The sequence below is a fragment of the Anas acuta genome, chromosome 5 (genome assembly GCF_963932015.1).
Source record: "Anas acuta chromosome 5, bAnaAcu1.1, whole genome shotgun sequence".
Classification (NCBI taxonomy): Eukaryota; Metazoa; Chordata; class Aves; order Anseriformes; family Anatidae; genus Anas; species Anas acuta.
The window spans coordinates 21,337,100-21,361,965 of record NC_088983.1 but is presented as its reverse complement, the minus strand read 5'-3'; the positions used below and the strand labels follow the sequence as shown (position 1 = coordinate 21,361,965).

The 24,866-nt window shown below is 37.3% G+C and overlaps 2 protein-coding genes across 4 annotated transcripts in view; one reads left to right on the top strand and one right to left on the bottom strand.

Annotated features, from left to right (window-relative positions):
* The window catches only part of TSHR (thyroid stimulating hormone receptor), a 68,623-nt gene extending 59,690 nt beyond the window's left edge, over positions 1 to 8,933 (top strand). For all 3 annotated transcript variants that reach the window (XM_068683031.1, XM_068683030.1, XM_068683029.1), the window contains 2 exons: positions 3,321 to 3,509; positions 4,985 to 8,933. In XM_068683031.1, the coding sequence (XP_068539132.1) occupies positions 3,321 to 3,509; positions 4,985 to 6,395 (1,600 nt within the window). In that variant the 3' untranslated portion in view covers positions 6,396 to 8,933. The remainder of the gene's footprint in view (positions 1 to 3,320; positions 3,510 to 4,984) is intronic.
* Positions 8,934 to 15,920: 6,987 nt separating this feature from the next.
* GTF2A1 (general transcription factor IIA subunit 1) overlaps positions 15,921 to 24,866 on the bottom strand; it is a 28,308-nt gene continuing 19,362 nt past the window's right edge. Inside the window, exons 8-9 of the mRNA XM_068683033.1 lie at positions 24,586 to 24,675; positions 15,921 to 20,538 (exon numbers count right to left, since the gene is read on the bottom strand). Coding sequence (XP_068539134.1) covers positions 20,431 to 20,538; positions 24,586 to 24,675 — 198 coding nt within the window. The 3' untranslated portion in view covers positions 15,921 to 20,430. The remainder of the gene's footprint in view (positions 20,539 to 24,585; positions 24,676 to 24,866) is intronic.

Genomic DNA, 24,866 nt, shown 5'->3' with positions numbered 1-24,866 from the left:
CCCCTAGGAGGGTTAGAGAAAGGCCTAATACTGTGCCACTGCTGCTCAGCAGCAGACACAACACTGTTGTGATAACACTGCTGTTCCAGCTACAAGTACAGAGTACGGCACTGTATGGGCTGCTGCCGGGAAAGTTAACATTCCAGCCAGACCCAATACATATGAGAATCTTAACATATAATCTTCAATACTGGATTGGTAAGGTTAAAAAAATCCTGACCAAGCCCACATTTTTTCCTCTGGCCAGTTGACAGGCTCTGCTAACAAAGTGTGGGCTTAGGTAGGGTAACTGCAACATTACCTTCCAGAGGAGGACAAATTATCACCAGACTCCCAAGAGGGTTTTCTGTTTGCAATAGCAGTAGTACAGACAGGCGATAAGACCTCTCGGTGGCAGACACAGTACCAGTAGTTCAGGGACTTCCCAAACTGAGGACCCTGGAAACTTCCAGACTTCTGAGCCTTCTTTATCAAGCTTCTCTACCTACTCCTTATTACTTCATATAGGAAGTATTTGATACTTCTGATCATCCTTTCTGTGCTTTTCTACTTTATTTGCACACTGTAAAATACATGTAGTATTTATAGAATTGCATAAAGTATTTGAGATGTAGTCATGTTAGATTTAGAGTGATTTTTCTCTGTTCTATTTTCTCAGTCTTTCCTAAAAATCCTTAGCATTCTATTTCCCTTCAACGTTACTGAATAGCACTGAGATGACATTTACAGTGAGGACTCCAAGATGTTTCCAGAGTGCTAGGTAAATTAAACCTCATTGTCATCTACATACTGTTAAGATTGCTTTTCCTAAGCATACCTTACATTCATCAGCATTGAATCACATCTATTATTTTACCGCTCAGTCACTTAGTATTACAGGATCCTTCTGCTCCTTTTCATGGTCAGCTTTAGCTTTCACCACCCTGTGTAATTTTGTGGCAGGAACAAACTTCATTGCTTCTACTCATTCTCTTTTCAGACTGTTTATGAATATTTCAGTATTATCAGCACTAATTTAGCTTCTGTGGGCCTCTGCTGTGCTGACATGTATATTCTGATACGAGTTCATTTTCTGTTCTTCTCCTAGTATGAATACTTCTCGCTAGGTACCAAGCTCCTCCCCTATTTTTAATTTTTTATTAATCCATGAGAGCCATTCCTCTTGTCACATAACATCTTAGTTACCTCAATTGCAATTGATATCTAACTGACAAGGCTTTTCAGAAAAAAAGTTCATTGTACAAAGAGCATCACCCTTCTCCCTATGTTTGTGTGAGAATACCTTCAAAGAACTCCCAAGAGGTTGTGATGTGTCACTTCCCTTCCAAAAAGCATTAGCATTTCCCATCACATGACGTTTAGCCATGGTCCCTTCCTGCAGGTAGCTGCCACCACCATGAGTACTTGATAGGGATTGCCAAACAGCCAGCTACATCTTAGTAAGGTCTTGTCCAAGATGTGCATTAACAAGATGTTTTGCATCAGAAGGAGGTCTACATAAAATGAGGAAACTGGTGAAAAATAAAGGTAACTGAGTTAATAAGGCATTAGAGCAGCTGTCCTTCATGAAAAAGCCGAGAGAGCTGGGAATGCTTAGCCTGGAGAAGAGAAGACTCAAGAAAAACTTAGCAATGTGTATAAATAGTTGAAAGGTGGGGAGGGAGCTGGGAAGATGGATCCAGGCCTCTTCTCAGTGGTACCCAGTAACAGGACAAGAGGCAAAAAAGCACAAACTGAAATACAGAAAAGTCCAGTTCAACATAACAAAAATGTCCTTACTATGCAGGTAGTCAAAAGCTGGAACAAGCTACCCAGAGAGGTTGTAGAGTATACATTTCTTGAGATACTGAAAACTCAACAGGACCTAGCTCTGAGCAACCGGCTCTAGATGACCCTGCTTTGAGGACAGAGGTCAAACTGGATGATCTCTGGATTCAAAGATAAAATGACAGTAGACAGCATTCAAACTGTTCTAAGACCCATCTCAAGGGCTTAGCAGAAACACATACAATCTACCAAAACAGATCTGAGGGGAAAAAAAAAAGAAGCTGACGTTACTGAAATCAACTCCTTGTGACATATTTGAATATGTATGATAGCAAAGAAGCTATTAGAAGTAAAAAGCCCTCCTTCAAACAGTGGAAGCAATTTCTAACTTAATTATAAACAAACAGTAGCAAAACAAAAGAAAAAATAAGGCAGAGTAAAACCAAGAGATTGAGAAGCAATTTATTTAAAGAATAAAATTAGTAATAATTTTCTTCTAGACACAAGAAATCAGACAGAGTGGGTAAAACACAGAGTGACAAGAACAGCACGCTTGGAAAACAATGCATAGAAAAAGCTGATTTATTAGCATGGGTGTTTATGATGCAAGTGCTTAGTGATCCTCCAACACTTGAAATGTTTTTACTGGTTTATTTCTTTACAGAGAGGTTTAGGGACAAAGCAAACAGATGAGTGGAAAACACTAGCAGGATCAGCTGGCATGCAGCTTGTAGTTCTAAAGGAAATCCACAAACCAGGCAATGCAACTGCTGAGCTGAACTCAGGAAAGAGAAAGCATCAAACATACTACATTTCCTGAGAGTTTCAGACTACACCGAGGTAGAGGAATTTAATTTCAGGTTATGAAATATGTTGTTTTAGCAATTATAGTGCTCTGTCTTGAAGTATCCCAATGAGTTAAAATGAGTAAGCCCAAACGAAAATAGCTCTTCCAGTGGAAGATCCAGTCTCATTGAAGAACTTTTGGATTTTTTTTTGTACATGCATTATGTGGTTGGCTCTAAAGGTGTTATTTTAGAAGTCCTAGTATTTCTTCATCATGTCTATTCTCTGAGACATTAAAAATAAGCTTTAAAACACAGAGAAAATCATAGAAGGAATTAATTTTGTACTTGAATTTGAATGGCATCAGAACCTAGCAAAGTGATATAATAAATCTTTGAAACATACTGACAGAATATGTACATGCCTGGAAGGTATACGTAGTATTCCTAATGAAGGAAATGGACATGTTCTTGTACATAAAGTTATTTATATGCTAAACTGTTAGTTGAATCTGAGCCTGTGAATTGATTGAATCAGTCCCTGGTGTCAAGTTAGGGTTTATTTACATGTAGTTCAAAAGAATATGTTGTAACTGCTCTTGTGCTTCAAAAGTGGAAAATACCCATGCAGCTTGCTAAAACCCCACCTCCCCTGGATTTGATATTTGCTGTAGAATTCTACGAAATTCATCAATCACTGTAAGAATCTGAAATTTCAGAGCCCGTCACTTTATTTTCTGAAGTTTGTCTGTTTCTTCCTTTACCTAGGGATATCTCCAGAACAGAGATTGTTAATCTTCCAGCCAAAGGACTGGAAAGCCTTAAAGAACTAATGGCCAAAAACACATGGACTTTAAAGAAGTTACCAGCTGTAAAGGTTTTTTTTCAACTAATGCGAGCTGATCTGTCCTATCCAAGTCACTGCTGTGCTTTCAAGCACATGAAAAAAAGCAGTGGGTGAGTTTTTAAAGGAATTAAATGAAGACAATGTTTTAGTATTAATATAAAGTTACATATATTGACACTTTTATGAACATTTTTCTAGGTATAGAGGACATTCTTTGAAACAGAGGTTACAATTCCAGCTGAGGGAAGAAAGAATTTTTGATATAACACAATGTGTAGGACCTTTTTCTTCCTTTTGCTAAGCCCAGAAGGAAAAAAAAATGGTAGAAAGAACAACCAGAATATGCTACAGCAAGGACTAGAAAAATAATTTTTCTGAGGGTTTATAACCTCATGTTTCAGATGTTTTCTAACTGAAAAACCAAGGATGTATAATATTCTGCAGTAGTAATTTTAGCAGGATTTCCAGCTTCCCATCAGAAAAGGTGCTGATAGCTTCTGGAGGGAAAAAAATACATTTATAGATGTCCTGTTGCAACACAGCAACTAATCTGCTGCATGGGGGGAAGGGGAGCACACAAGAGGGAATGGCTTGCTGTGGTTAGCAGCATTCTACTTCAGAATTCAAATTCAGTGTAATTTTCTACAAAATTTAATAAGGTTTAGAGCCATGAACTCTTACTGAGGCCAGCCCTCGATTCAGGAAAACAGCCTCAATCTTCAGTAATGCAGTATTTGCCATTGCGGTATATAATATATTAGAAAATATGCTATGATAAGTGCATGAATTATTGAAGAAAAAACTCACGTACCAATAACATTCACAGTTAAAATGGACTGGGAGAAATGAGGACAATCAAATAAGACATGAGAGAGATTCAAAACTTGGACAGGAATAATGTGCAGAAGGAACCCAGCACAACCTAATAAAAAAAAAAAGGACATGCATGTCTATTAGTGAACATGAACATATCTCAGACTGAATTTTACGCAATCTTAAATGTTAAATGATTTCAAGTTCTAAACAAAAAATGATGCTGAATTGCAACTTTTTTCTACTAGTAAATATAAATTAATTTTGACTACAAATGCAGGTGCATCACACCATGATGCACTGTATTCCCAACTACTATGGCACTAGTTAGCTGTAAGTAAAGTAGAGGAAATAAATAGAACAGAAATGAAAGTGATTAAAATGAAGTGATTAAAATGAAAGTGATAAAAATGAAAAGGAAAATAACATTGCATGTATTATCTAAGGCGTTATAAACAATCTTGTGAACTACTACCAAGAAGGAAGAGGGATTATAGACGGTGGCAGGCCAATTTACTACTGGGGATATCTGACAGTAATAGAGAAAGGAAAGATATAGACTGAAAAAAAAAATAGCTATTGTGATGATGAAGTCTCCTGAGATGTTTGACCCTAGAAACGCTCAAGCTTATTGTTCACTTTATGTTAACAAAAATATGTCAGATTACACTTTTATAGCTACATTCTTATTCAGTGATTTGTTTTTGAAGTGTTCTCTTTGTTTACCTCAGACTGTAAATGCCAGTGGTAATTTTCCCCTGTACTCTTTCAGAATTCTGGAGTATCTGATGTGTAACCAGACCAGCAGTCACAGCTTTCGTAAGAGAAGATCAGTCAAAACTCTCAGAGGTCCACTTTACAAAGATTATACAGAAGAATACACAGACCACACTGATACTACATATGACAAAAACACCAAGTTCAGAAATTTTCATGAAAATTCCCAATATTACATTTTTTTCGAAGATCATGGGGAAGGAAATGTTGGATTTGGCCAAGAGCTGAAGAACCCTCAAACGGACGACATGCAGACCTTTGACAGTCATTATGACTATCCTGTCTGTGGAAGCAACGAGGATGTAATATGCACGCCAGAACCTGATGAGTTTAATCCCTGTGAGGACATTATGGGATATCAATTTCTGAGGATTGTGGTGTGGTTTGTGAACCTGTTGGCCATCCTAGGTAACATTTTTGTCCTTTTCATCCTTCTGACTAGCCACTACAAATTGACTGTACCACGCTTTCTTATGTGTAACTTGGCCTTTGCTGATTTTTGCATGGGGTTATACCTTCTCCTGATTGCTTCAGTGGATCTCTACACCAGGTCAGAGTACTATAATCATGCTATAGAGTGGCAGACAGGGCCTGGCTGCAACACAGCAGGCTTTTTCACAGTCTTTGCTAGTGAACTTTCTATATACACACTCACCGTGATCACCCTGGAGCGCTGGTACGCCATCACGTTTGCCATGCGCCCAGATCGGAAGATTCGCCTCCGGCATGCTTTGGTTATCATGCTGGGAGGTTGGCTCTCGTGCTTTCTCCTGGCCCTTATGCCACTGGTTGGAGTCAGCAGCTACAGCAAAGTCAGCATCTGCTTGCCTATGGACACAGAAACACCAGTGGCTGAAGCCTACGTTGTCTTTGTTTTAATATGTAACATCATCGCTTTTGTCATCATTTGTGCCTGCTACATAAAAATCTACATCACTGTGCGAAACCCTCAGTACAAGTCAGGGGACAAAGACACCAAGATTGCCAAACGGATGGCTGTGTTGATTTTTACTGACTTTCTGTGCATGGCTCCCATCTCTTTCCATGCTTTATCTGCCATTATGAACAAACCATTGATAACTGTCACTAATTCAAAGATTTTGCTGGTACTCTTCTACCCACTCAATTCTTGTGCCAACCCATTTCTATATGCTATTTTCACCAAAGCTTTCCAAAGAGATGTGTTTATCCTGCTAAGCAAGTTTGGAATATGTGAGCATCAGGCTCAAGTCTACAGAGGCCAGACAATCTCAGCCAAAAACAGCAGTGGCTCTTATGGGCAGAGAATCAGCCGAGGGGTAGGTCAGATTCTTACGAGCATTCAAGACCCAGTCAATGATTACCTTCCTGCTATGACAACGCAAAACCAAATTCTTGTCGAGGAATCCAAGCAAACTGAGCTATGACATCTCCAAGTATCACAACCACAATCTAGTCAAGAGCTGGCTGTGCATACAGAAAGTTGAATGAGAAGATAATGTTTTCTCCTTATCCTTTTTTCCCTACCCTATCCTTGTGATGTCTCAAATAGCTTCTGAAAGATCAGTCACTTGAACCTTGTCTCACATTCTTATCAGTGCAGGTGACAAGATACTGTCCCAATGATGCTGCTGGAAATGGATGTGAAGGTTCTATATAAATTTCCTATATAAATAGGAAATTTAATATACTGAAATAAAGTCAGCAAATATTAAATGTACCTTCATCTAAAAAAAAAAAATAAGGAAGCAGGAGACCAAGCATAAAACGTCAGGGTACCATTGTCAGGGTACTGTTATGACTAAAATGGACGTACAGTCTTAGAGATAAAATGAGATTAAAAAATATTAAAAGTTGAAGCTCTTCAGTATTAACTGCCTGTGTGTCAAAAGCTTTGGTTTTATAATAGCAAATTCTTAAAACTTCCACTTGGGTGTGAAACGAAACAGATTCCTTCTGCTCCTACAATCCTGACCTGAAATGAAGCCAAGACTTTGTTTGCAGTTTTTGGTTTACTTAGGTGAAGTGAGAAGAGAAGCTTCTTACTGCTATAAAGGCAAATACGAAAAGACAAATACCATTGATTTTGCTGTTATTCATAACTGGTAACAAACATTAGGACATTTGTCTGTGCGTTGCAAAAATACCTCTTACTATCACATCCTCTCACTTTCTGATAAACCTACGTAGGAGATGGTTTAATATGAATTTCTTTTAAAGAAATTCAGTCTACCCAAGTCAAGTTAATGTTGTTCATATTTTTTTGATGGTTGAAAATTTCAGATTGTACTAAATTTTAATGCAACTCTCCATTCTTCACCTAACTACAATGCTGTTTAATTTGAACATCAGGAACCACTTTACTGCGCAGGTGACTGAGCACTGGCACAAGCTGCCCAGACAGGCTGTAGTCTCTCTTTCTTGGAGATCTTCAAAAGCCACCTGGGTGTGATCCTGGTTAACCTGCTCTGGGTGGCCCTGCTCGAGCAGGGGTTTGGACGAGATGACTTCAGAAGTCACTTCCAACCTCAGCCATTCTGTGATTCCATGAATCTGAGCACATTTACGTTGAACACCAAGTACTGCTTCCTTACCACTGCTGTTCCTACTTACCTCTCTCGTACACAGCTAGAATGACTTTCCTTCTAGCACTTGCTATGCTGAGCTGCCTCACTTAGACAGAGGGTGCGGATCGTGCCTTCAAGTTACTTCATGCCCTTTGGTTACTGAATTGAAGGCCAGCTACTGGCTCCTCCAACATGTTTTAAGAATATCTCTCCATCTTGTGGGGAGATCTGTATCTGAATGTTGTAAGGTCTGCAGTACAGCCACATACACCACGTGGTTATCTTTTGGCTGGCCACTGCATGCCTGCAGCTTAGGTGCATACTCACCACACTGTGCTTAAGGAAATACAAGCTCAGACACAAGGAACATTACACAGGTTCTTGCTACAGCGAAGCACTAAAGCACCCTTCTGGCACACCTGCTGCTAAATACAGCCAAACCTTAAATCAGGCTTGGCTGTGGTAACTTCACCCACATGCCACAATCAAATAAGCCAGGGCCTGGCTCTCTGCATCTCCTGCAGAGATCAGGAGTCGGGTTAGAAGCTGCTCTGCATCAGCTTGTTAACACTTGTGTGGCACGAGTGCCTGGTTCTGACAGCAGGATCAGACCTGTTCTCAGCCAGATGTAGAGACTAGCTCTGCAGGACTGGTGCCGAGATTGCCATTGATTATTTCACCTATCTATTTGGAATGCCTACCATGAGAACAAAGAATACTGAGTGAGTCTCTGCCTTCAGGTAGGTATTTTAAAGCTCATTTTTATAGTATCTATACAATTTTAATGGAGTTACAGTCTTTGGAGAATAGTGATTAAATTGAGCAGACAGCAGTCAAGCCTCTTACAATGAGAGTTAGTAGGCTCCAAACAAACATAATGGTAGAGCCTTTCCAACTATGAGCTATTACAGCCAGTAACTGCAGGATTGTGAATGCCACGTACATACTCGTTCAAACACAATTTGATTTCACATTCTTAATTATAAATAAAGGCTGCTTCAGTGAACAGAAAAAAGGGCCTACCATTCACTGAAACTGTGACATGGTCTTATAGAAAACATTATTCCATCACTGTTAACTCCATCTTGGGACAGTAGCATTCAGAGCACCCTAGTCCTGCCCAAGAGTACCATACACAGCAAGCTACTACAGTTGCAACCCCTGTCCTCAGATTCTGTTGTCTTTCTGACACAGAAATGCTTGTTAAAGGGAGAGATGGTTATCTGTCCATACTTCCCTGAGTGCCTTTATCACTTCATCAGAAGCTAAGACAATCAAATTCCATGCATATACTGTATACGTGTATTTATGCTACAAATTCCATATGCACTAGTGTACCAGTAGGGGGGAAAAGAAAATCCAAGCTTGAATCATATGCTTTTTCAAAACGAGGGGAAAGACTAAATCAATTACCATTTTAAAAGTGTTTTTAGAAGTACCACAGATCACTTATTTCAAACATCTTTTCACCTTAACTGAAACCAGAAGATTCACTCCATGGAAACTACTAGGACATTGGAAAGACGTGGAATTTTGGACTGCCTGCAGTATGACTTTGAATTAATACAGCCCTTTGCTGTTACTTACGGAAGATGTGCATTTACACATTATTGAACTTTATCTCCCACCACTGCATATATTTTGTCAATTAAAAAGATTCTGTGATATTGCCGTTATGAACAAAGTTAGGTATTTCTGTTTTGTCTTGCATATTCCTTTTGTGTTTATCTCGATGAAAAATATTTAAGAAGCTACGGGAAATATCCATGCAGTAGACTTTCAAATAAATTATTTTTCATGTGTTTATTTGTAAATAGCTGTATCCTATAAGATATTCTCTTGCATTTCTGCTCTGGTCAGTCATGTCAGCCATTTTCGTTTTTGCATACACCCTGATGTAATACATGCTATTTTAACTGTCTCAGCAAGATGTCCTATTCCCGGCAGTAAGCACTTTTTTTTTTTCCCTTTCTCTAAAATACTTCAGAAATAATGCAGCACATTAGAATAAAATGTTTTGTTTGAAATTTTAAGAGGCCCAGTGAGCTTTTCTGAAGGTTTTAGAATATTTTTCCTCTAAAAGAAGTTAAGACCATTTCTCCTGCACTGAATTTAATTGTTCCTTGGCTAGCACACAGCCAAAAAAGACTGACTATTTGACGGAGATTTTGTTTTTTTCCCTACAACTAGCAGGGAAAAAGTTGTCCTAAACAGCCATTTCAGTGCAGCAGAGATGGAAAGATACATCTGTATTTTACTGAGATTACTGCTGAGCTCTGGAGTTCCAAAATCATCACTGAAAACATTCAAGACAGTCAGAAGAATCACCTAACAGCCATGAGATCCTCTTCAAAGACTAAATCTGGTATTTGATCATTTTCACACTCCTTTCTAATCTTAATTTGTATGTGACAGCCACAATGACTAACGATTCGATACTTCATGAGAAAACACACACAGTAAGAAAATTGTGTGGTAGAGAGACTGCAGCAAGAATTCTCACATAGCTAAACAAAGTATCAGTCAAGTCTTGACATACCTTCCCTGTCCTAAAAAAAACTTAGTTGACTTCAGCATCTGTGCACCATGCCACATCTTGTAATTATGCTTCTCTCATAAAGCTTTAGGGCTCAAGCAATCTCTTTCTCAGTTGTAGATGCTAACTGGGACAAGTAGGCTAACAAATGACCATGAATATATAGTTCTTTCCAGGAGGCCTGAGCTGTTCAGCAAGTGCATTAGGGACCTGGAACAAGGAATGAACAGTAAGGAAAGTTTGCAATAGAACTAAGGTATCCAGAGAATCAAGAAGAACGGATATGACTATGAACAACTGCAGAAAGACTCCTTAAGACTGAATGACTGGCAAAAGAAATTCAGCACAGATATAAAGTGATATGAAGGGGAAAGAAAAAAAAAAAAAACACACATCTTAAGTGATGTGCTCTGAGCTGCAAGGGCAAGACTGGCTGTCCTCACTCAAAACCCTGCATAGAAATGGCAAGAGCCACAGTCTTCAGGACTTCGGCTGGCTCTGTGAATCTGGATGGGAGAACAAAATATAAAAATCCCGTTTCAGGGTGGCAGAAAACGCCAATATTTTTTCTACATAAACTTGTGAGATTGTATTTGCATAATTTATAGTGCCAATACATACACAATGAAAGACTTCCTCATTCTCAGACACAGAGAAGAAAAAAGCTGTAAATCTGCATCGCAGCCTTGGTTATGAGACTTGAAATTTTCTGTGAGCAATTTAAGCTGGCTATCTCCCTTCTCCCCACCCAAGGACAGACACGTTTTCTTGTACGAGTAGACAGATGACACCACCTGCAGTGGGTCAGCTAAAGTCAAAGTAAAGCACACCCTGCTATGGAATCCTGGAACCTGTAATAAGTAATAAAAAGTAAATTTCAAATCAATACCATAGCTTTTCAGCTTACAAACATAAATGAAACGCACTTCTATTTCCTTTCTTGCCAGATAGTTTATATATTAATGCTTACAACATAGCCTTTGGAAAATTTGTATGAAAGAAATCCTTGAATAGTAAAGCTTGGTCTGAGCAGAACTCCTATACTCATGCATTAAAATGAGCCAACCCCTCCTTTCCAGGCTGTTTGGCAATAGCAGCATAATCTGTTATTTTTTTTGTTTGTTTGTTTGTTTGTTTTTGTTTTTTCCTAACAGACACAAGGCACCCTTGGTCTAAAACCCCTCCGCAATCAAACGGTGTCTGGCTTGCAGTTAAAATTGGATGGGGTAAGGCACACAATTAATTGAACACCTAACCATGCCTTTTTGTTGTGCACTCCCCTACTCCTTGGAAGGGATTGTGAAAACATATGACACTGCACTCTGATGTAGGCTTTGTTGGCTATGGCACGAGTTGTGAAGGGCCATTATCGTGCCCTGGAACAGAAGGTGGTTAAGAGGTCCTGGTGACGCACACAGAGACGTTCTGACAGCACTGTAGACCTAGAATTGATACTGGGCCAATAACATCTACATCAAAACTGAAATACTTTTAAGCTGTTTAGTTTCTTCTGTCTGGCCTAACTTATTTTTGTCTGACTGTAGTGACATGAAAGCAAATAAATGGATGCTCTAAAAGGTCCACACATGGACCATTTTATCAGCAGAACCCACCAGTTTTAACCTCCTTTCCCCATGATGCACACATGTTGGTGTGAATTGCTACAGTACTTCAGATTATCTCAGGCCCTCAGATTAGACAAAATACTAATCCTGTGGATTTTTTTGTTTGTTTGTAATTGCCAGTCCTTATTTTCCACCCTGAACATATTGTATCAGTATTCAAAAAAAAATGGAAAAGTCTCATCAACTGCAGCATAGGACTTGGAACTCTTTTGGGCCATTGTGAACTTACTTCTTTGAAGAGTTCACCTTCTGCTTTAATATGAATCAACCCAAGCTTTCCCTGTTTTTGGGTAGTAGCACTCCATGTTGTTCTGATTCTATACAATGCCAAGCCCTGTATGTGCGGCCACCTGAAGCCACATCTTTACTGTTGTGCATCTGTGTGGTTTAGCTGAAGCTTACAGAGCTTTGTTAATGCATTAGGTAAAGAAAAGCACGCTCATTTTGGTTCTCAGACATTCACTATGCAGCTGCGGTGAGGACATATAGAGAACCCTTTGGTTCTCTATTTTTCTTTTTTTTTTGAAGACTTTTTTTTTTTTTTTGCTGCTGTGAACATCAACTTCATTCATAATGTGTATGTAAGAGCTAACTAAACAGTCATTACAGTGGGATAGGAATTGTTTGACTGTTCCTTATATATACATTGTGATACTTTTTTAAAGAACTACTTTGCTGCCTTCCTGTTGCCAACACTGGCACTGTTAACTGGCTAGACTGTGAAACCCACGCTGGTTGTCTTACAGCTGAAATGACAGTGGCTTTTCCTTGAAAAGTGTAACTGTGAGGGAAAATGACAGTACTCCCTGCCCTACGTGAAGGCAAACTGCAACAAAAAAATCCAAGCAGTAATGTGGGTTTTAACAAAAAAAACTATCACTCGAATTTCTAAGGCTCTATTTGTCTGTCTTCTCCATGGCTCATTGCTAACTGGCACATACAGGATAGCACTGAAATACTAAGCAGCAAGACGACTGTATTTGTGCTGCACCTACAGTGCTGTTTGTAGGCTGACTGTAGTCAAAGAATTCCGTAAATCATAGGTGGGTTACTGCTGCTGCCTAGAGGGAACTGGGGAAACAGCAGAACAATTCTTTGTAGCTAGCTGCAGACTTCCAATTAAACCCAGCAACGAGGTGTATTGTGATAAAAGAGAATCGGAATGGGTGGCTGACGCACTGGCAGATGCACTTTCCCAAGAAAAGTCCTGGAAAAAAAAACAGGTTTTTGTTCCTTACTTACACTTCTCTCCCTACCACTAAGTATGTTTGCACTCTCTCAGATTTTGTAAAAAGTCTGGCTACCTTACCCTTATCCTGTGTTCTCTCAGTTTCCTCCTTCCCGAGTCTCTTGATGACTCTTTCCCTTACCACGGCAGAAATCCTGTGCCATATATGAAGTACTTCCCATTTTCCACGTACCTATTGTCTAGAACTGATTTAAGCTACATATCAACATACACACAGCCACCTCAGGGAGAAATTATAGAAAGCTGCAAAAGGTATGAACAGAACAATTTGGAACAGAAAATGAAAGCCAGAAGTTATTCTATATGTACATTAAGAGCAATTTGATCTTTTAAGCATTGCTTCACTTCCTCTCTGCTCCCTTCCAAAACCAACTAGCGATAAATGCAGAAGTGGCTGCAAAGCAAATAAATTTCTTTAACTGAACAGCTTTTAGCATTAGTATTGCATCACCACACTTATCAAGCAATTTGTTAACTCTCCATATATATGGGAAATTTTACTAGCTGCTGCTTTAGTGTTTTAAGATTAAAACTATTTGCTGAAATCAGCCAAATTCAGGTCACAGAGAATAGTACATCAGAAATCTTATTCCCAGTACAAACCTTTTCATCTTGTTAAAAGTTCTGACAAGGTAAGCCCAGAAGGAAAGAACTTCCATCCTGCAAAAATTTTATCAGAAACGAGCAGCCCAAAACAGAACAAAATCTGCTAACGGAAGTTTTGCAGGGTGAATTCTGCCATGTCTCATTTTCAGAAGTGCTGTACTCCCTAGAACACCGTATTTCTCAGAAAACATTACCTGCTGAATCAGGACAGCCCACCTGGAGTTTGCCGGTTCCTCTGAGGGGAAAGGTCTGCATGAAGTCCTCAGGCACTGGTCAGGCAGGACATGTGGAGGAGCCCTATCTGCAGGGACCTTGCAGCAGGATTCCTAGGAGAAACGGGAACAAGCCTTTGGAAAAATCAGGAAGCAAGGTGGTTTGGTAGAACAGATTGCCTTCCTTGTTTTGATAGTCCAAACCATTGTCTCCATCATCATCTTATGCCTGCTAGGTAGGAGTTTTCTTTACCTTGACATTAAATCCTGCCAGCTCCTGCACTGACTTCTGCAGCTTGAAAAGCAGCATCCCAGCTGCTGATTCCAAACACGTCTTCTGTTCGGGTGTCTGGAGGGCTTGTCTGCAGTGCAGTTCTGCTTCATTTGGTACCTCTAGCAAAAGAAAAGCATTTCTAACATGACACGATTGTGTGTCCACATAAGTTTGTGTATCAAGATTTTTTGTTTTACAATTTATCAATAGCTTTGTTTTGAATTTGTTATTGAAATACACTTGTCCGAATAGAACACTTACTGTTTACAATTTCTTGTACAAAACTGAACTACGAACAAAAACTAAAACAAGAAAGTGTAAACCAAATACACCCAGTTGTATTTTTAAGAAATAATATCACTAAAAGGCACTTTAAAATACCGGCCGACCAGCATCCATCTCCAGAGAGGGGATTTTAACTATGGGAGTGGATGGGTCACTCAGTATGGCTTGGAAAGCAAAGTGTATTTTCAGCACTTCATCTCTATGCATTACCTTGTTATTTCAGATTGCCCTTAAAGTTAACCAAGTACATGCATGTTTATACTATGTAAAAACATTTAATTGTACAGGCATTTCACATCAAAATTACCGTGAAAGTCTTCGCTCTAAGGAATAATTTGTTATAAGTATACTTGTGTGATTTTTAGATATCCACAATGAAGGTAAAAAACAGTACAGTGAAATGAACTGCAGCTGAACGACAGATGTCATTACATCTGAAAGGATTAGAGTGGTGTTGGCATAATCCCATTAGTGGTGAAAAAACACTTTGGAAAAAAAAAGACCGACAGAGACTGCTCTGACAATAAGCAGCAAGATTTAGTCTTCAGCCAGGCTTCAAATGAAAGCCCTACTTCAAAAAACTATGCAAAACCCAGACTCCAAAGGTAACACAGTTATCAAACTGTAAGTTGTAAGAATGGTATCTAATTGAGATCAAATGGGGATACATTAAATGTTATGCTAAGACCCCTTATCCTCTCTTACTTCAGCAGTTAAAGAATAAAGCCATAAGAAATCAATTAGAAAAAATCTGGTATTTTAAATACGTTTGAGTTGGCAAATAACCACCCCTGAAATACTTTGTTCATGCACAGCTGGGTGAGCGCAGTTAACATTCACAACAGTAATGCTTTTATCTTTAAGGGATGAAAACAGCTTGGGTTTTGTTTTTTTTAAACTTGAGGCTGCTACTAATTTGTCACTGTTCTGCTTTTCGTCCCCTTTTTGGTGTCCCTTTGAAAGTATTTTCGCCAAAACTACAGGTGATTTTTCCAATTTATTTTTTTCTTACATAGTATGCAAACTCAGCAGTGACAGGACTAAATAAATATCATAATTTCTGATACTTCTTATGAATCATCTCAAAATCCTTTAGAAAACAGTAAAGAAGACAAATTTTATGGGAAAAGCAGTATGGTTTTTCAGACTATCCAAAACTAAGATGTCACCTGCTCACACTAGAAAGCTATTCTGTCAATCTGTGTCACTGCCGAAACCTTTCTGCTTATCCTGCTCTCCTCTAACAACGGGGTATTTTATTTGTGGTAGTCCTGCATTTTCATTTACAGGACTAACACTGCAGATCACACACCGTGTTGTTCAACCAATCTTGTCTCAAGACACGAGTCTCCAGTTACCACAGGGCAGTAATTCTTAAATAAATACAGATGTCTGGCACCAAGATTAAAATGTGACTTTTTATGACATTCTGATTATTTTAAATAGAAAGCCTACAAAGCAAACTCAACAAGTATGTGACAGAGAAGTTACTCTTGTGAAAAAAATAAATTCAGAATCTTCATTGTTATTACAGTGATAAACATTAAACATTGTGTATAAAACAAATGCACATGCAAGATAGTAAATGAAGTGGCAAACATTTTTAAATAACATCTTTAATTAAAGTTTTTGCAAAGGCAAAATATTAAACTTAAAATAGGTCTTAGTACATCAAAATACTAAGTTCTCTAATTGTATTCCAAGCATGGCCTTTGAAACATAATATCCTGTATATCACAGAGGAGCAACCTTGATCTGCAATTGTACAGAATGAATTTTACAAACATAATAAATATATTTACCCCCTTACACATAACAGTATATGTACAACAGCAGTTGACAATAGTAGCTCAGAACAGCAAAAAAGGATATTCCCCCACTCCATATTCTATTGGTACCCTATGCACTCTGGAACATGTCTCATTGGATGACTGTACATATAGCTAACCCAAAGTAGTTCATCCTGTTAAAAAAAAAAACAAAAAACAAAAAACAAACTCCTTTTGTTCCACAATGTCAAATCCACCAAATAATAATTAAAAGACACACTGCATGAACTCCCTAAAAAAAAAAAAAAAAGTAGACAACAGGGAAACCAATGGACTGTTTTTTTTTTTACACATTTCCCACCCAATCACAGCAATGGGAAAACAAGACTCTAGATGCCAGACACCAATACAAAACAATGTGCAAGTTTCTTCGTCTTTTATAGTCATTACTCTCCAAGTCTGAGAACTCTAATTTCAGTTGGGTGTGTGTGGATGGGGGTGCGGCACACAACAAACCCCACAATGCTGTGTAAAGCAGCCCAGTGTCAACCAGTGCGCATTATCCTAAAACTGCTCTTCACCTCCTGAACGATGTCTTATTGCATTTGATTAGGAAGCTTTTGCTTTGGGAGGAATTTTGGCTTTTCCCATTTTATTTTATTTTATTTTTTTTAAACAATTTGAGGAGATTGAATCAAAATGAACTTTAGTTAACAAGGTCTCTAACTGCTTCACTGGAATTAAGAAATTTTCCTCTGCTAATGTTTTACAGTGACATAATTACTGCTAACTGTCAAGTGGTAGAATTATTTTCACAGACAACGAAATTCACTTTTAACACTCCTATTCTGCAGCAGAAATAGAAAAACATTTGTAAAAAACCTGTTACATGATAAAACATGCTCTTTGCGCTTTTCTAGAAACTGTGCTTCAGAATCATGTATCATGTTCTTGGAAACTAACTCAGACCACAATTATCACTTCAAATTGCGTTTAGGAAATTGAATGATGCTCAAATGCAACTTGTGAGTACAATGAGGGAACGAGGAGTATGAAGCCTCAAAGAAATCTTGTCACTAACCAGCAACTCAGGGGGAATAAAATCACAATTTTATTTAAATAGTCCAATATAAAGTTCCTTACGCGACTAAATTATCTATCATCTCCTTAACAGAAAACATATTTCCATTTGTTTTCAACTTAGATGTTTTTAAATGATTGCACACACTAGAACCCAACAGAATTAGAGCAAAAAAGTTGCTTTTTTTGATTGAAGCACTGCAGGAAATTTAATCTCTTGGGAATCCAAAAAAAAAAAAAAAAATATACTGGCAAAACAGGTATTCTGCTGAAACTGAAAAGGCACAAGACTCCCAATTTTGCCCAGTTGCTCTGCAAGTTTCCATCAGCCATCATGGTTATAATTATGAAGTTATCTTTCCCCATTTTTTCTGTCATAAAAAGGTGCTCCATTATCTGTGCAAATTTTAACATAAGCCCTCTTGAAATCATTAATTGTTTCCATAATACTGAACTATTTGAAAGAAAAAAAAATCAGCAACAAAAAATATTTCAAAGGAAACAAAAATTTATGAACTATGAACATGGGAATCCCTTGCCCTCTGAAAGGAATGGTTTCTGTGGAACCTAGTGAAATGGTCTGTTCAGTTACATTGTTAAAACCATGATTAAAATTCAAGTACAATAGTAAAATTAAGCAAACTACATTCTTACAGCAAGCTGCTACAATAAAATAAAATTAAAACATGCTTTTTGACTTAAAAAAGGAACACTTGATGTAGCAATAAGAGCACAGTTTGGTATGTTCATGTCTGACTGGCTTTCATAAAGTTTCACAGGTACTTGTATTTGAAGACAAAATTTCTCATCTGAAAAGCATAGCATACAATTAGCTTGCAAGAGACTGTGCAAGTTCAGACAGCTTCATACATCCTTTAGAATAGTATAAGCTTAAGTTACCTGTAATGTTCTGCTATCCCTTAAAAATAAATTAAAAGGCTATGCAGCTTCTAGTACGCATATGTGGGTGAAAAAATGACTAAGATGTATGAAAATAAAGTGTTGTCCACATAATCTGGGTTCCAGTAGCATAAACAGGAATCTATTAAAAAAAAAAAGTGATTTTTTTCCTTTGTTGGTTTGGTTGTGCAGTGTTATGGGAATTCTTCCGAAGCCCATTACTTAAGACTCACTGGAAACAGATATAGAAAAGGTGAGGGAAGGTATTAGTTGGTAAATTATTCACTTCATTGCAGTTGTACATAGAAGTGTCAACAGTGGTAAAAATAAAATAATAAAATATCTGCTTTGTTCGGAAGAAAGCAAACACCAGTTTGACATACCTTGATGCCCTGAGCCACAAACACACTCTGAATGATGATGACATTACTTAAGAATGAATTAGAAAAAATACCAATTAACTTATCGTAAAGCTTATGTATGTAGATAGCTTACTAACAAACACATGGCTCTAGACATGGCCTACAGGCAATTTTAGTCTTTATCAATGAGAGCACAGGTGTACAAAATCACAGCAAAAAAAAACACTCCTTGCAATGTATTTGGAGTTTCTTTGTTGGTTTCCTTTACATACTATTGAGACTATGAATGAACACACCTGAAAGCAAGTAAATCAGAATGAAAATTAGGGCAGTGCTTATATACTGCCAAAATACACTTGTGACTTTGTTAAATAACGTTTAGTAAGTTTCACTCTCAAGATTAAAAATAAGGTCAGAACTCATGGATCAAATGTCTGCTTCTGTAAGTCTTCCCCAATTTATTTAAAATCATCTTTGCTGTTGTCCATTTCATTGCCTTCCCAAGCACCCAGTGAAAGACATTTTTTTGAAATGGTGAGCCACATGAACATTCCCTCCTCAACAGATTTGTAAGTATAATGCCCATTCCCTCTCCTCATCCAAAAGTAACTCCATTTCTGGAAGCAGGGTTTACAAGAATAACCTATGCATAAAGAAAAGGTGTTCAAGTTCTCAGGAAGAGGGGAACCACGGGGGAGCAACGTTGTTGCTTTTCACACACACACCAAGGGGAAAAAAAAAAAAAAATCACACCTTTGGAAAAGAGAAAGTCGCTACACAAGATTTAGTGCATCCAACTGTCCGATTTTCTGTTACCAAGACAGTTTAAAGATGCTTTAAAAAAAATTGTGTTCTCTAAAGCTGTGCAGCTCTTTTCATGAAATTATATGCCACCTGGAAACTTTAGAGAGATTAACTGCTGCAGGTAACTTATGGCTATACTTTTCAGTAAAGCTGATCTTTGATTAACAGAGTCGCAGCCAGGATGTTAGAATTTTTATGTTACTTTCTGTATTAAAAATTTAGTCATTCTTGTGTTCTGTTCAATTATTTGTGGATGTCTGAACTACAGATGTAGTAAGTAGGTAAAGGAATTAATCTATTATGTGATTATCTACACATCTGATTCAAAAGCTCTCCAAAGCATTTTTAAGAAGTCAATGAAAATTGTATTATTCATTTCAGTTCAATGATGCGGAACCACCACCAAACAGCAAGAATATAGTTTAAAAGTTAAGCAGTCTGACTTTGGGACAGGGGGAACCCAGAGCTACAGGTGCTTAGTATTTAAAAAAAATACAGCCCCAAATGAAAGGTATCACTCACATAAAATAATTTTGAAATATAAATGATCATTTTACCATTTTATAATTGCTAGGAACAACAACTTGTTTATGGGGAATCGAACTGAAAACAACAAATAGATATTATAATTAATGAGCATATCAGAATTAAAAATATTTTCCTTATACAAGTTATTTAAAATTTAACACCTTAATTCTTACCCTTCTGTACAAAGCTTGCGCGCAGTTTAAGTAACATTCTGACCATCCTCACTACCAAAAGGAAGTGTTCAAAGCAAAGATTTGTACACACAATAAGCATTTTCAGATTAATAATCTATCAAAGGGAAGAGTTCCTTCAATCAGTGGAAGAAGTATTTTAAAATCTTAAACCAAGGGAAGAAGGGGGGACAAAGCCTTACATGCTAAATACCAGCTGTAGGTACCTGTATGTAGAATTGATAATTAAGGTATTCCTAACACACAAAACCAGCTCCCAGACAATGCTATAGCTGCTACAGTCCATGGCTTGCTCATCTGAAGTAGTGTCTTTGTTGCCACATTTTACCTTTGTTCCAATACTTTTGTTTATGCTTTATTTCTGATGTGCAGATACACATTTTGGTTGGAGTATAAGTCCAAGTCTCAACCTTTCCTGCTTTTGATTTTTTTCCTTTTACAGGGAGTTTTTTTGTTTTGTTTGTTTTAAAAACTTCACCATTCCGCATCCCCAATGGCTTTGGAAAATACATAATCTCTTCCATTAAGATTCATGATGCCATCTTTGAGATGAAATTTCCATTTGTTTTTACTTCTATGGATCTAAAAATAGGGAAAAAAGTTGAAGTATTACTCTGCATCAGAAATGGGTAGTAATACATAAAGTACATTATACAGGCAAGAAAAATGAAAATAACAATTAGACACACATTACTAGATTGCTATAAACATTTCAAAAAATCAATTCTGCATTTAACTATGAAAAAAAAAGTGTAATGATGCATCTAGCAGCATTTTTAGCTTCCATTTTTTAAACCAGGGAAAACTCTCACAGCAACTGATGAGAAACCATGCAACCACAAATACATTGTAAAGTCCAAAGCACTCAAAACATTTTCAGACGTGGCTGAAATGGAAAAAGGAAAAGTATATATCCACTTCTGCTGCTTTCATATGATTAAATTATTTTTGTTACATGAAACTCCACTTGAAAGCCAGATATTCTTATTTCAACCACCATAACAAAGACTAAAGTTTTAAACTAGTCCTGAAAGAGTCAACCACTTAGTTAATTCTTTGCATCTCTTGTCTAAATTCCATTTTGCTTGCAAAATGTTTTGTTTACTTTATGTACAGACAGTTAACATATTCAACTTTCAACTTATAATATTAGAGTTTGACTCTGGGATTTGGAATGTTAAGTACTGGTTAAAAGGCAAAAGATTATTTACAAGATTTTCAGCCTGAAAACCTCTACAGTAGAAAATGCACAAGATGATATAACTGATAACACATATATGCACTGATCTTACATTGCATACTTTCTCCTCAATGGTAGGTCATTTTATATGATTTATGTTCCAATTCTCTTCTCAAAGTGTATGGTGAGGAATGTAAGATCTCCAGATGGAGATGATGGAATGAAGCTGAATGTTCAAAAAGATTCTAGCTTCAACTTTAAACTACAGCCTTCCTAGCTAAAATATTAAACATTTAAGGTGTGTATAAAAGAAATTTATGAAGATTATGCTGTCAGATTAGTCCAGCTATCTGCATCAGCCCAAAAAAGACTGAGATAGAAAAAAAAAAAAATGAAGACATTCATTCCATTCCTCATCTACATCGAGTCCCTATCATGACAGTCTGTGACATAATGGATATTCACATTATAATATATATTCCAATTACCATAGAATAATAGAAAGAATAAAATAACAGCTTTATTCCTGTTCGCTTTACAAATACATTCATGCAGAAGTTACTCTTATTTCTTAGTGCCTATTCCCAAATCAGTAGTACCTGACTAAAGGAAGCAGATGACCCATGCGGTCAAGGAGATCAGAAAACATAAAAGGACGTGAAATAGTAGTTAAGTACTACTGGTACTACTAGAAGCACTACTACTACCAAGAGTAGAAGATTTCAATTATCTTATGCCTTCTGAGTAAAGGTCGATGTGCAGCACACTGGGGCTGTTCTAGGTACTGTAAAGTCCAGTCCTACTTCACGAAGAAGCTAATTCAGGACCCCACAGAACACAGAACCATCTTCTAAGTCCAAGACAGTGAACTAAGGGCTTCAGTTAGAAAACATCATCAGAACTGACAACAAAAACACAAGACAAGCATTTTCCCCGGGCTAGTAAGTTGGCAATGAACACCCTACAATGCCATATATGTAAATTTGTGTTCTTATGTTTAATTTAAAACTTAAAGAAATTGATCAAAATTCAGTCTAAAGGCAGAAGAGTTTTTGTATGTTTTTTTCAAAAGAAAGCATACTGTAAACACAGAGCAGAAGATCACCAGTACTATTAAGCTGCAGGACAACCAGATATTCAAAGAAAGCAAGGATCTTTCAGAAAGCTGAAATGCTGTCCAGAAGAGAAAAATCATTGTAAACTACACCAGATTAAACTGAAGTGTCATTAAGCGCTCTTAAAGAAAGAGTTTAGGAAATTTTACAAAAGGCATATAAAAATCAAGATAACCCCATTGCAATTTTTCAAGTTTCATCAAGAAGTCTCATCATTTATTATTAATGCTGAAGAACTACAGTACTCAAACAATCACTAGTACTATTATCTGCTCTGTGGTCATTTTAAGCTATGTTACTGGAATCAGCAAAGAAGCTAACAAGAAAAAGCCTGTCTTATATAGTGTACCTGCACTTCCAAATGGCACTCAACACAAATCTCTCATCAGAAACTTTTGAGTTGCCATAAGGTAAGCAGGAAGGTCCTCCGATAAATTGGTAAAAGATGAGAAACCAAGAACACGGTTACTACAGTGAAATGAGATTATTCCAAAAGGTATTTGGGCTGGCTGAAGCGTGCATAGTTTAAGAATTCACTAATCATCCAAAGAATGACAAAACATCACCGATCATACAAAGAATGGTTACCAAAGAGCTGCAGAATGACATCACTGTCCTAACTCATTGTGTAACAAAACAATGGTGACATTCAATGTATATGGAAGGCTGTAATGATGAAAAACAATGGCACTGGTAGAAAAAATGATAGGTCTGAGCGGACAGTTACAACTCAGGAATGGAATTCCAGTGTTCCAAAAGACTTTTCTATAAAAACGTCAGCTCTGTGTCCACTGAGGTCAAAAGCACACATGAAATACTACAGGACACTGTTGCTCCACTTAATAAATGGAAGATTCAACTGTAACTGAATAGCTCTGATCCTCCCACAGCCTTACCCACCTGTATCAAATATGATACAGAAGGATATAAAGGAATAAAATACCTCTGGAGAATGAAAGAAAGAGTAACCAAATGTTTGGACAGCTGTACAAGTAACAACTATAAGTGTAGTTCTGATTTCAAACAGAGATGACTGAGGAGGCATATGATGATCCATGTTCATATAAGGTACCAAGGATGGTGCAGTGCTTTGTGAGCATCATTGCTACCTGTTCGCCCTCATCTCACTGTTCAAGATGCACCTGTTGTATCAGCTGATGCAGGACACAGTATGTTGTACAAGACAAAGAACTTTGTTCAGAACAACTGAGCTGTTGGTTTTGTATTCTAGAAAAACAAACTGAATGATTGTTTGTTAAGTGAAGTGTTTTCAGAGCACTAGAGGCTTCATGGTGGACACTTCCCTACTGAGTTCAAGTTCTTAATTTTGCAGAGGGTGAGGATTTCAGAGTAGTACTTGTTGCTCAGCTTTAGCAGCTCCCAACAAGCTTTTCTGACTGCTATTCCAAGGTCCCTCACATGAACTGCATTGAAACTAACAATTCCAGAGTACTGTCTGGAGGAGAAAGACAGCTAGGAAGTGGATATTATTTTCCTCAATCTGATGACAAGCACAAGTAGAATCCAGATATAACTGAATATTTTATATTCAAGTCATTTTTTGCAATGAAGGGTTTTTTCTTCAACAATCTTTTCTCTGCTTTAAAAAGGATCCTTATTCTTCACAGTGCAAGTAAACTCTCAGAGGCAAAGAAAGAAAATCCATATCGAATAATCTTTCTGCGTACTGCTTCAATAAAAAAGTGCCAAGAGCCTCTGGACAAATTTAAAACAATTCCAGACATAAATGTATCCTCACATATTTCAGGGCAAATATAAAGAAAGAAATTAGTCATTCTAGGGAAGACAGGATAGTTCAGCGGAATTTAAAGCAAAATAAGTAAAAGCATTCCATATTGGTTTTTCAAAATAAAAAAACAACATGGCACATAAAGAATTGTTCCTCTGAAAACTATTTAGTCACCGCGAAGAAACATTTTTAGTGATCAGTAGGTAGTTTTCTAACAAGTCTAAATCTTAATGACTACTATTTTCATTTCTGGCTACAACAAACTACAAAACTTACAAGAGTTCACTTCTCATGAGCCCAAAGGATTAACCTTTTTTTTAAAAATTAGTCAGACATGACAAAGAAAAAAAAAATTCAAACTTTTCTAAGCTTTCCTCACTGACACCAAGTCCATCAAAAAATAAAAAACACCTTTCACTGAGACACGTTTTAAAAACAGTTATTAGTTCTTACATTAACGTTCGTGTTATAATCTTTACAAATCTACCTATACTTGACAGTCACACAGATGTTTTTGTGTCACTTTGAAGTTATGACTTGATAGGAAGAACAGAGAAATTAGATTTCTCACATTTATGTTTTACCTTATCATACTGGCACACAACAACATTCTCTGTATCAAACAGTTCTTGTCCTTCCTCATCACTCACATCATCTTCACTGTTAAGAGGCTCCTGGAAGAAATGTGTGAAAAGTTACACTACAAGGTTATTACTGTTACTTTGATTACTCATATCAGGCTACAGTCTGTCTATGAACTATGGACCTAAATAAACATCTGACACATGAAGTATTAGGCTTCCCAGTGGACGAATCAAGCCTGTTTCCTTTATCCCCTCCATGACAATTACTCAGGAGATGTCGT